This window comes from Leptinotarsa decemlineata, unplaced genomic scaffold (genome assembly GCF_025532065.1).
Source record: "Leptinotarsa decemlineata unplaced genomic scaffold, Ldec_3_MD MMD2_tig00026294_RagTag_RagTag, whole genome shotgun sequence".
Classification (NCBI taxonomy): Eukaryota; Metazoa; Arthropoda; class Insecta; order Coleoptera; family Chrysomelidae; genus Leptinotarsa; species Leptinotarsa decemlineata.
Window position 1 is genome coordinate 6695732 of NW_027412674.1, and position 10081 is coordinate 6705812.

At 31.9% G+C, this 10081-nt stretch overlaps 2 protein-coding genes across 2 annotated transcripts; one reads left to right on the forward strand and one right to left on the reverse strand.

Moving 5' to 3' along the window:
• Positions 1–367: 367 nt before the first annotated feature.
• Positions 368–2838, reverse strand: LOC111510695 (uncharacterized). The gene is made up of 2 exons (XM_023166629.2): positions 2414–2838; positions 368–2357 (listed from the first exon to the last, which is right to left on the reverse strand). The coding sequence occupies exons 1-2, from the start codon at positions 2540–2542 to the stop codon at positions 999–1001; spliced, it is 1488 nt and encodes a 495-aa protein (XP_023022397.2). The 5' UTR covers positions 2543–2838; the 3' UTR covers positions 368–998.
• Positions 2839–4283: 1445 nt separating this feature from the next.
• Positions 4284–9318, forward strand: LOC111510694 (putative protein FAM10A4). Its single transcript, XM_023166628.2, has 2 exons — positions 4284–5330; positions 8724–9318. Exons 1-2 carry the CDS (start codon positions 4419–4421, stop codon positions 8997–8999), a joined length of 1188 nt encoding a protein of 395 aa, XP_023022396.2. The 5' UTR covers positions 4284–4418; the 3' UTR covers positions 9000–9318.
• The last annotated feature ends 763 nt before the right edge of the window (positions 9319–10081 follow it).

Consider the following 10081-nt stretch of genomic DNA (forward strand, 5'->3'; position numbering starts at 1 on the left):
CAAAATCCATATAAGAAAGAATCTTTAATAACGTACAGTAACATCCAGACGTGCACCACACTAAATTTATAAGAATGGATCTTGTAAAAAAAATGGTTACTGCATATGCTTTCCAATCTTTGATGAAATCAGTAGTTATCTCAAGAAATTATCAAATCTAGTTTAATGACTCTGATATGTCATGCTATGTAATTTATTCCATGTAAAATCAAATTGTTTCTTTGGTGTTAGTGTTTAATGTGATAGTGTTGAAACACTGTATGTAATATGTTGTATCAATGATGATCCATAACCAGTCTTGCATATTCTCAATCTACCAGTATCCTCTTCAAATGATTTTCTCAAAAAATAAATGAAACAATTTAAATGTCACCAAAGTACATGTATATTAAAACTTGTTTTCGTTATTTTCAACTATTTCACAAAATATTTAGTGTTAATTTAATTGTGTTAATCCATTACAAATTTGATGATTGTAAAAGTATAATTAGGTCAAGATGAAGTATTAGAGCTTATTGACAATGGCTGATTTTTTCATGAATGTCCTGATTGATATCACTATCTAACTCACATTCTATATCAGTAGCGTTTGGTATCAACAATTCTTTATAAATAAGCATTCTTATTCTTTTAAATTTGACATATTCATTTCTTCCATCATCTTCCTTTTCACTAGCTATTCCTTTGATAGGCAACATTAAAATCCTGGCTTGAAATGAGTTTATTAAAAACATTCTTTCCACACCATAACAAAATTCCGTCTCTCAATTTGTGTTTCACCAACCTATTTAGTTATTGCCTGATGATGGTTAGCGAAACATGCATAAAGAGTCAGCATTTTGTTCTGGTATCGGAAAAATGTTTTAGTGGACTCATTTTAAGCCAGAGGTTTCAATGTTACCTATCAAAAAAATAGTAATTTCCAGTTGATCTGACCCAATATATTAATTCTTTAGGTTTATTGTACAGTTAAACCCATGTATTCAATGAAAGACAATTCAGTTCATATGAGTTTTCCTATGTTTTTTCATACTACTCGAATCATAGAAGCCTTTGGAACAAATGTCACAAACAAATGGTTTTTCTCCAGTATGTATTCTAATATGAACTTTGAGTGAGCCCGTATGATTGAATGTCTTATCACAATAACTACAACTATAAGGCCTTTCTCCACTATGTCTTCTCATGTGGTATGTGAGATGACCTTTTTGGGAAAATGTTTTTCCGCATATAATACATAGCACAGGTTTCTCTCCAGTGTGAGTGAGATTGTGTTTCTGTAAGCTATTCTTCTGAGAAAAACCTTTATTACAAATTTGACAAAGATATGGTTTGACACCAGAATGCACTTTAACATGAGAATTGAGCAATACTTTTGTTGAGAAGTTTTTACCACATTCACTACATAAAAAATCCTTTTTGTTATGAATCAACATGTGCTGTTTGAATATGGTTTTAGAGGTGAAAGTCTTGTTACATTCTTTACATGTCAAATCCTCATAATCCAAACTTGTCTGATTATCTTTCAATTTGTGCATATTGATGTGATTTCCTAATGCATGTTTAGTTACAAAGAATTTACCACAAATATTGCATATGAAGGATTTCTCTCCATAGTGTGTTCGAATATGATCAGTCAAAGTTGGAGCTTGTATAAATCCCTTCCCACAAATATTGCATTCATGAGGTTTTTTGTCATTATGTCTGAACTTATGTCTAGTTAGGCTTGATCTGAATCTGAACTTTTCATTGCAAATTTCACACTCATAAGGTCTGTCTTTTGTGTGCGAGTTGATATGATCCTTCAGTTTGTATGTGCTTATGAATTTATGACAAACTGAACAAGGCTTTTTTTTTCTTCTCTGATCTGCTTCTTTTTTCCGATGTAATTTATATGAAGAATAAGATTCAAATTTTATGCTGCAAAAAGAACATGTAAGATCTCCAGGTATTTTTCTGGAAGTGCAGTTTTTTTTAGAAGTTTGACGACGTTCAACACAATCTTCAGAAGTATTTTCTGGAGTCAAATCACATGCGTCACTGACATCATCTTCGCCTCCACTAAACTTATTCTTAAACTTCACAGTACTGATACCCTTTGGTAATATTTGCACATCCACAGTGGATTTTTTTTGTGTACTTTCAGATTCTTCAAATTGATTTTCCTCTGGTAAATCAAACTCATTTTCAAATTCAACAAATGCATCTGAAGGTGATATAGACTTTTCACTTGTGACAAATGAATTTTTGAGAATGGTTTCAGACTCTAGAGCTCGCTTTCTGAAGTCGTAAAACTGTTTAAGAAAATCCACACAACTGTTACATACTTTCCTTGGCAATTCATCAGAATCATTGAACTGTAAATGAATACAGAAAAATATAGTAACAATTCACTATTTTCTTAATTACTTACTTTCAAGGAAATTATCATGGAATATAATTCACTCAAAATTAAATCTTCATGTTTGGTATCAAATAAATTGAATAGACCTTGTTTATCAAGACAAGACCGGCATAATAAAGTGAAATCTTTGGGCAACATTCTAGACCTATTGATGTATATGTTTGTGGTTCCTCCACTTTCTTCCAATTATATGTATCAGATGTGTGATAATAGATTTACTTAACTATATACGCATAAAATCAACCAGATAATAAAGTTCCTTATTTTTGAGTATTTAGTTAAAGCAGACTATTTCCGTGAATTACTGGAAAACTGTGATTGAAATTAGTTAATCATAACAAACAGAAAGCATAGGTAATGCTGTTGTGGCATAATAAAGAAAACAACAGAAATTCGGAAATCATAAGGAGCTACAGATATGTTCCTAAAATAACCAATACCTAACCGTTACTAACCAGAATTTTTGACAGCAGTTACCTGAAATAATATATTATTGTTGGTTACTTTTGAAACAGGGCCACAGCATACCTAACAATAGGCTGTGACAGGACGGAGGACGGTTGTGTCAATTTTGTTATTGATAACACAATTGCTGAATAATTTTCGATGTGGAAACTGGAAACCATATACCTACTACGACCATATATTTTTCAATTCATTGATCTTATAATATTCAAACTAAATATTAAATTTGGGCGTTCCTTTTCAATGGTTACTTTTGTGAGTTATGATGAATCGTCGGAGGAAGATGAAAATTTCAGAGGGGCCTCTAACAGCTGACTATAAAAATATCCTCACCTGGGTCCATTGGCCTATGACAAATGAAGCTTCAGCAGAAGACGATGAAAACATTGAATCTAGTGAATATCTTTTGATATTGTTAGATTTCACTTGATTCACGCTAGGTTCACTAGGTTTTATATAATAAATATAACACTCTCCAATTACAAAAACTATTACATTCAGAAAGTTTTTTGAGTTTTTCTCAAAGAAACATGAAAGTGACAGTTATTGCCAAGAACAACAAAATCATATCGGTTAGTAGTTTAACGTTTGATTCAACAGTTTTCAGAAAACCATGTTTCATAGATAACAGGTTTTTCAAAAGTAACCCAATAGCGGTGACACAAACACTAAAATATTAATTTGTTGTTAGACATATTCATTTATCTTTCACAGAAATCTTAAATTGAGCTTTTTGTTCAAAACAACAAACTGTTGTTTTATTTCTAACTCTTTGTTGTATTGAAGACGTTTTGAAGACGTCTACTCTTTTAAGGACGACTCTATCTTAAGGAAGATTTCAATCCATAGCGAGTTTAGAGTACAATACTGTGTGAAATATCAACTTTGATAGACTTATTAGCGAGTTTGTTGCAAAGAGAGCAAAAAAAGTAAATTTCACCTAAATTTCGTAATGTGAATAAAAACTTCATTTTTAGAATTATTGTTTATTTTGTTGATTATTATAATTCATCTTCTCTTAAATCCATTTGACAATGAATGGAAAAATATGTATATTTTTTATAGCCAAATACTTTTGTATCGGACAAATTGTATACCATAGACACCGCACTTAAGGATTTTCCAGGGCCCTGCGATTGCTAGAGTCAACACTGGCTGTCTTTTCCTTCCTATATTGAACATTTTAATAAATCTCAACTCAAAGGTTGTTTTGTATAATAAAGTACATATTTAATGAATGTGTTGCATGTCAACTTAGTTTCTACACTTCATTTTTCTGTAGGACTATAAATGTATCAAATAGAAAATATATGGATTTATGGATTGTATATATACCATACCAGTTCTAATTTAGCCCCTACTGGAGGTTGGTGGACTCAATAGTTTCAAATTTTGACCGAAAAAAAAGAAGAAGAAGAAAGTATCAACGCTTTTTTGCCGAACTTTTGTCTTTTAGTGGTGTTTCATTTACGTGTTTGTAAAGATAGCGAAAATCTAGATCCTTCGATTTCTCTCATATCTGTTAGAAGTGCACGGTTTCGATTTCAAAATGAGTTGCCCCTTGAGCAAAGATGCCCTTGAAAAATTAAAACAATTCATTGAAGTTTGTAAGTCTAATCCTGACATTTTACACCTACCAGAATTGAAATTCTTCAAAGACTACATCGAATCTTTTGGAAGTACTGTACCGGAGTCTTCGAAAATGTCCTCTGGTACTAAGACAGAAACCAAGGAGAAAGTTGAAGAACCGGTGGAAGAAATGATTGAATCAGATCCTGAATCTGAGCTGGAATTGGACATGACAGGTTGTGTAGAACCTGATAAGCTAGATGAAAACCAAAAAATGGGTGACCCTTCTAAGGAAGAAGTATCGGAAGAAGACTCTGATAAGGCTGATGAGAAACGTGTTGAAGCCATGTCACTATTGTCTGAGGGTAACATCGAAAAAGCTATTGAAATATTCACTGAGGCAATAGAATTGAATCCCAATAGTGCTTTATTATTTGCAAAGAGAGGCCAAGCTTATTTGAAACTTACTAAGCCAAACGCATGTATCAGAGACTGTACCAGAGCTCTGGAAATAAATTGTGATTCAGCTACTGCATATAAATTCCGAGGCAGGGCCTACAGACTACTGGGAGAATGGGAACTAGCTGCTAAAGACCTTAGACAAGCTTGTAACATTGATTTTGACGAACAGACAGATGAATGGTTGAAAGAAGTAACTCCAAATGCAAAAAAAATAGAAGAACATTTGTTGAAAAAAGAAAGAAGAAGGAAAGAGAAAGAAGAATTTGAAAAAATGGAAAGAATAAGAAAAGCAAGAGAGGCTCATTCCAAGGCTTCTACTGAGGAGAAAGTGGATGATTTGCCTTCAGCTGAAGGAGGATCAGGTGGAATGCCAGGAATGGGTGATTTCTACAAATTACTAGAAGATCCTGAAATCTTGGCAGCATTCCAGGTAATGTATTGGTCCCTAAACAAAATAATGAATGAAAACAAAAAATTGTTCAATAAAGTATTTATAACTCTTTGCTCATAATTAAAAATCTTAAGTCCATAGGACCTGAAGAAATGGCCTTGAGGATAATGAGACCTGAGAGACCTAAAGATGAAATAATCTTGCCTGACTTGTAAAAATCTATTTTAAAAACCTTTTTGTAGAAAATGTTTAGATTATTTTATTATGAGAAAGGAATTGATATAATTCAGAATGTTTTATAGGTACCTCTGGAACTCTGACTTGAAATGAACTTACAAGTACAGAACCTACAAGCTACAGCAATACGAATACAAAATAAGTATATATTAAGAGTAGAAAAATACAGGCATAAAATAAGCATATATTGAAAAAAGTGCCCTCTGTTCATAAAAAAAAAGAAACATTTGTACAATCGAAGAACATTAAAATAACAATATGCTAATGAAAGTGATAATGTAGAATAATATAATAATGAACATTCCTTTCTTACATTATGAATGACTTGGTTCCCTACTAAATGAAGGTGAGAGCTAGTTTCTAGCTCAACTTTGAACCATTACAAAATATTTTTCAATTCAGACTGAAGTTTTTCAACAAAATCTGTGAATTGTATTAGCTAAATTATGAAGCTGGTAGAATCAATTTGAAATTCTTCATCTTTGGGAAAATGTGGTCTGATCCAGGTAAATCTGATCTCCTGCAAACAAAAAATTTGGGTACCTCACTGTTCGATACTGGGACTTTTGTTATTCAATATTTTTGTCAGTGATATTGTCAGTGAAATATAACAGAAAATTCCATTTCAATGTGACATCTGAATCTTAAACAGTCTCTATGTCATAACAAAAAACAATCTAAGATGGGAGGTTAAACATAACTATAATGAATCAATGATTTTCCATTTCCAACATCCTCCGACCTTTTGCCAATACATATTTGAGATAACTGGAGACTGAATTGCTGGATTCAGGGTTAAGTGGAACAGCAACAGACTGACATTTTTTGCTACTGAATTGAACTTTACCGATTATTTTCTTTATAATCTTATATTTCATAGACTTTAAAATTGGACTTGTAAATAATATAACTATTATTATTATCAAATATTAAGAACTGGCCGACATTTTTAGTTCTACTTATTGATAGTAGTTTAAAATTCAACTAACAAATCAGTACACCATTCAAAAAATTATCCTATTGTGGTTGCTATGCCGTTAGAGTCAGAGAACCAGAGTTTTGAAGCTGCAAAATCTGCATACCATGCATTACTTTAATCAAATAGGTTAAAGAATTGCTTTTTGGGATGCACACAATAAACGTTGAATGAAAAAACCATTGGAACAAAAACCCATTAGGGCACTTTACAACAAAGGAGTGTTTTGAAAATCCCCAGATCCCCACATTGATTTCTATATTCATTGTTAGAGATCTCATACTCGATCTGTTTAAAAAAATGTTTTTCCGATAATCAGCTTTCATCCCCATACGAACGACAATTCTCAGAAGTTGAAAAACTTGTGCGAGCTAAGGACTAACGAGGTCTTACCTTTTAACGTGTGATTCCTAACCTAACCTAACACATAAACACTTCCAATATTCAAATGTTACCTTTACCCTACAGTGTTAGGAATCACACGTTAAAAGGTAAGACCTCGTTAGTCCTTAGCTCGCACAAGTTTCGACCGCGCAATTCATGTAGGCAGTTATTTGCAGAAAAAAATATATTGACAGTTGTGGCTCTCTTTGTAATGGAAACTGCGTGTCTTATACACAAATATAGGTCAAAATTTGATAATATTTCTTCGTGTCATAGCACTAAAATCTAAAAATAATTAAATTACCATTGCCTTCTTCATCTCTAGTAAAGGACTCCATTTTCTATAACGGTGTTAAAATGTATAATCACTGTCTCATTTTAGAAATAGCCACGATAGTATTGACAACTTTAGAAAATACACAAAAAACTTTTCGCGAGCACACCCTATTATAGTTTGCAAGAATTTTACAATGACAATTTCCAGTGAAATTGTGAACTGTCATCTGTAATTTATTGCGGGTACTGTATAGCATACTCGATTAGACTGTTAGATTATAAGTCGTAAAATTGACAAAATGTTCAAATAACATTTTATTATTGATATTTTATTTTTTCATTGACACTTATTCTATTGAATAAAATGTGTAATTGATAAATGTATATGTTTATATACTGCTTGTTTATATAAAAATTTTATTTTTATTTAATTTTATTTATATTTTACATAATTGTGTGTATTTTGCCTAAATTTTATTTCTATACGTGTATATTCTACACGTATAGAAACGACAACCCTATATGAGGGTTGTCGTTCGTAGGGGTGCGACAGCTGGTTAACGAAAAAAAACAAAAGAAAGTTCAATTATGTTATAATAATAATAATAAGGTTTATTTGGATAAAATTCAACATTATATCTTATAAACTATGTAGAACAAATAAACAAGGAGAGAAACCGCAAAGCCATTGGCTGTCCGCGATGAGGGTGGTTTATTACTAGTTATTTTATTCCTTAAGTATTTTAAATTAAAATTATGAAATACAATGTAGGTTGCAAATTTTCAACATAGATAAAATTGATTCAGTAAAATTTGTAAAACAAGATAAAAATATAACAATAGTAAATATAAATCATTACAATACTAAAAGCATATTATAGATCATTAAATTGAAAGAGTACTATAGAGTTAGTAATAATGTTTAGTTACCAAGTGCATGGATATGGTGAAGTTTACAGAATAAACCTACAGTAAACAAACATGAATCCCACAGTTTAACGGATTGAAAGTATTCAACTGTCTTTCATTAGGAATAACGATAGAATTAGGATTGGTGTTATTTATTTACTGAATGGTTATTCCTTCTAAAGCACAAACACATTTTTTGGCCCAGCAGCTCATTTTAATTTATGCCATATCGACTCTTTGAAACACTGAAAACGGGGCAGAACGGTTTGAAAGGATTTTTTATTGTTTTGTTTGCAAACTACACATTTAGATAAAACTTTATGCTTTTATAACTGTATATAACCACTTGATCTTTACAAATGTACAACATATTGCCACCAGATGATCGAAGAACAGATGCATGTCAAAGTTTATCAATGTAATATTGAATTGAAAAACAGTTCATTCCAAAAAAATTTTTCCTACCTTTTATTAAAATTAATAGACACAATAGGCCATGATAATTGTACAATAATAGAAAAAAAAGTTTTTCTACTTTTTATTAAAATGAATAGACATGATAGGCAATAATAATAAATAGTACAGTAATACTAATAACTGATTATGATGAACAAAGGTAAATCTCAATCAATTATTTGAAACATTTTAAGGATCCGGAAGTCTCTGCAGCTTTTCAAGATATTTCAATGAATCCTGCCAACTTTGTCAAGTATCAGTCAAATCCAAAAGTGATGGATTTGGTTGCGAAACTGTCTGGAAAGTTTTCTGGATCTGGGATGAACTTTCCAAGTTTCGGAGGTGCCGGAGCTGCTCCTGGCGCAGGATTTCCGGGATTTTCAGGATTCCCAGGGGGTTTTCCCGGTGCCGGAATGGGCGGAAATGCTCCACCCCAGCCTAAACCATCTGACGATGATAATTTAGATTAGATTTTCATATTTTGTATTATTTCTACTGTGGTTCTAGAAAAGATTTTTTGTTACAATTACTTTGTAATGTTGCTGCTTCACTTGAAAATTCGTTTTCTATGAAATTTTTTAATAGTGGACTGAAATATTTTCTATATAACTTGAATCTCTGGTTAATGTTTAGGAAATTCCTTTGACAGGACTGGTGTTGTTTTCAAGAACCACAACATATTACTTATGTTTTTAGAAATGGTACAAGTATTTTTAAGGCTGATTTCATATAGTGTTTTCAATTCAATTTCTGATGGAATTTAATATCGTTATTAAAAATTTTTGGTGACATTTGCCTATCATTTGATTAATTATAATGTAGTTATAATATTTTATTCGTTTTGTTGAAATATATACCTAAGTACAAAACACAAAAAACGAAAATATGTTCAGTCTAAAATAGGTAATATAATGAGTCAAATAGAAAAGTAACATCAATGGAATAATAACATCCATAATAGTGTAACAATAAATTCATAGTTTGCTCTTAAATACTCTGGTAGCTCATTTCATCAATCACGGTAGAGTACCTCAGGTCTAGCCTGACCTGTGAGTTGCGCTGTAGTGGAAGGGAGCAGTATAAGTGACAGACTTATAGCTCAACCTCAACCTTCACTCAGTCATCATTCATTATGTAATCGTCGCTTTGTATATTTATCAAAAAACAAACACCCTCAATCACTTCAATATTCTTCTCGATACACGTTTCACCAACCAAGTTGGCGTCTTCAGAATTTGAAAGAAAACTGATTCCTAACTCTTAAACTAGGTCTCTATATCTAACAAAGTTCAGTTTCAATTTCCAATACGTCAATGATGTCGGGTAGAAATTTGCGATAAAATTTCTCATGAAAGTTCCCCCAAAATTTAACAGTGAATTCTATGCCATCTCTTGACAGCAATCCGACTATTCTGGTGTTGAGATTTGTTAGTAGAAGAGGATAACCTGAAGATTTTATTAGTGATGATGGAATGTATTTTATTGGAGCAGAACGCCGGCAAAATCAATGAAAGCAGATTCAAAAGACGAGCTTTAGAGGTATAACTTGGGA

Excerpts from the sequence above, each read along its gene's own strand:
- LOC111510695 (XM_023166629.2), bottom strand. The coding sequence starts at position 2,542 with ATGTTGCCCAAAGATTTCACTTTATTATGCCGGTCTTGTCTTGATAAA. Across the intron at positions 2,358-2,413 it reads CCATGATAATTTCCTTGAAA|TTCAATGATTCTGATGAATT; the intron begins GTAAGTAATTAA and ends ATTCATTTACAG.
- LOC111510694 (XM_023166628.2), top strand. The coding sequence starts at position 4,419 with ATGAGTTGCCCCTTGAGCAAAGATGCCCTTGAAAAATTAAAACAATTC. Across the intron at positions 5,331-8,723 it reads AAATCTTGGCAGCATTCCAG|GATCCGGAAGTCTCTGCAGC; the intron begins GTAATGTATTGG and ends AAACATTTTAAG.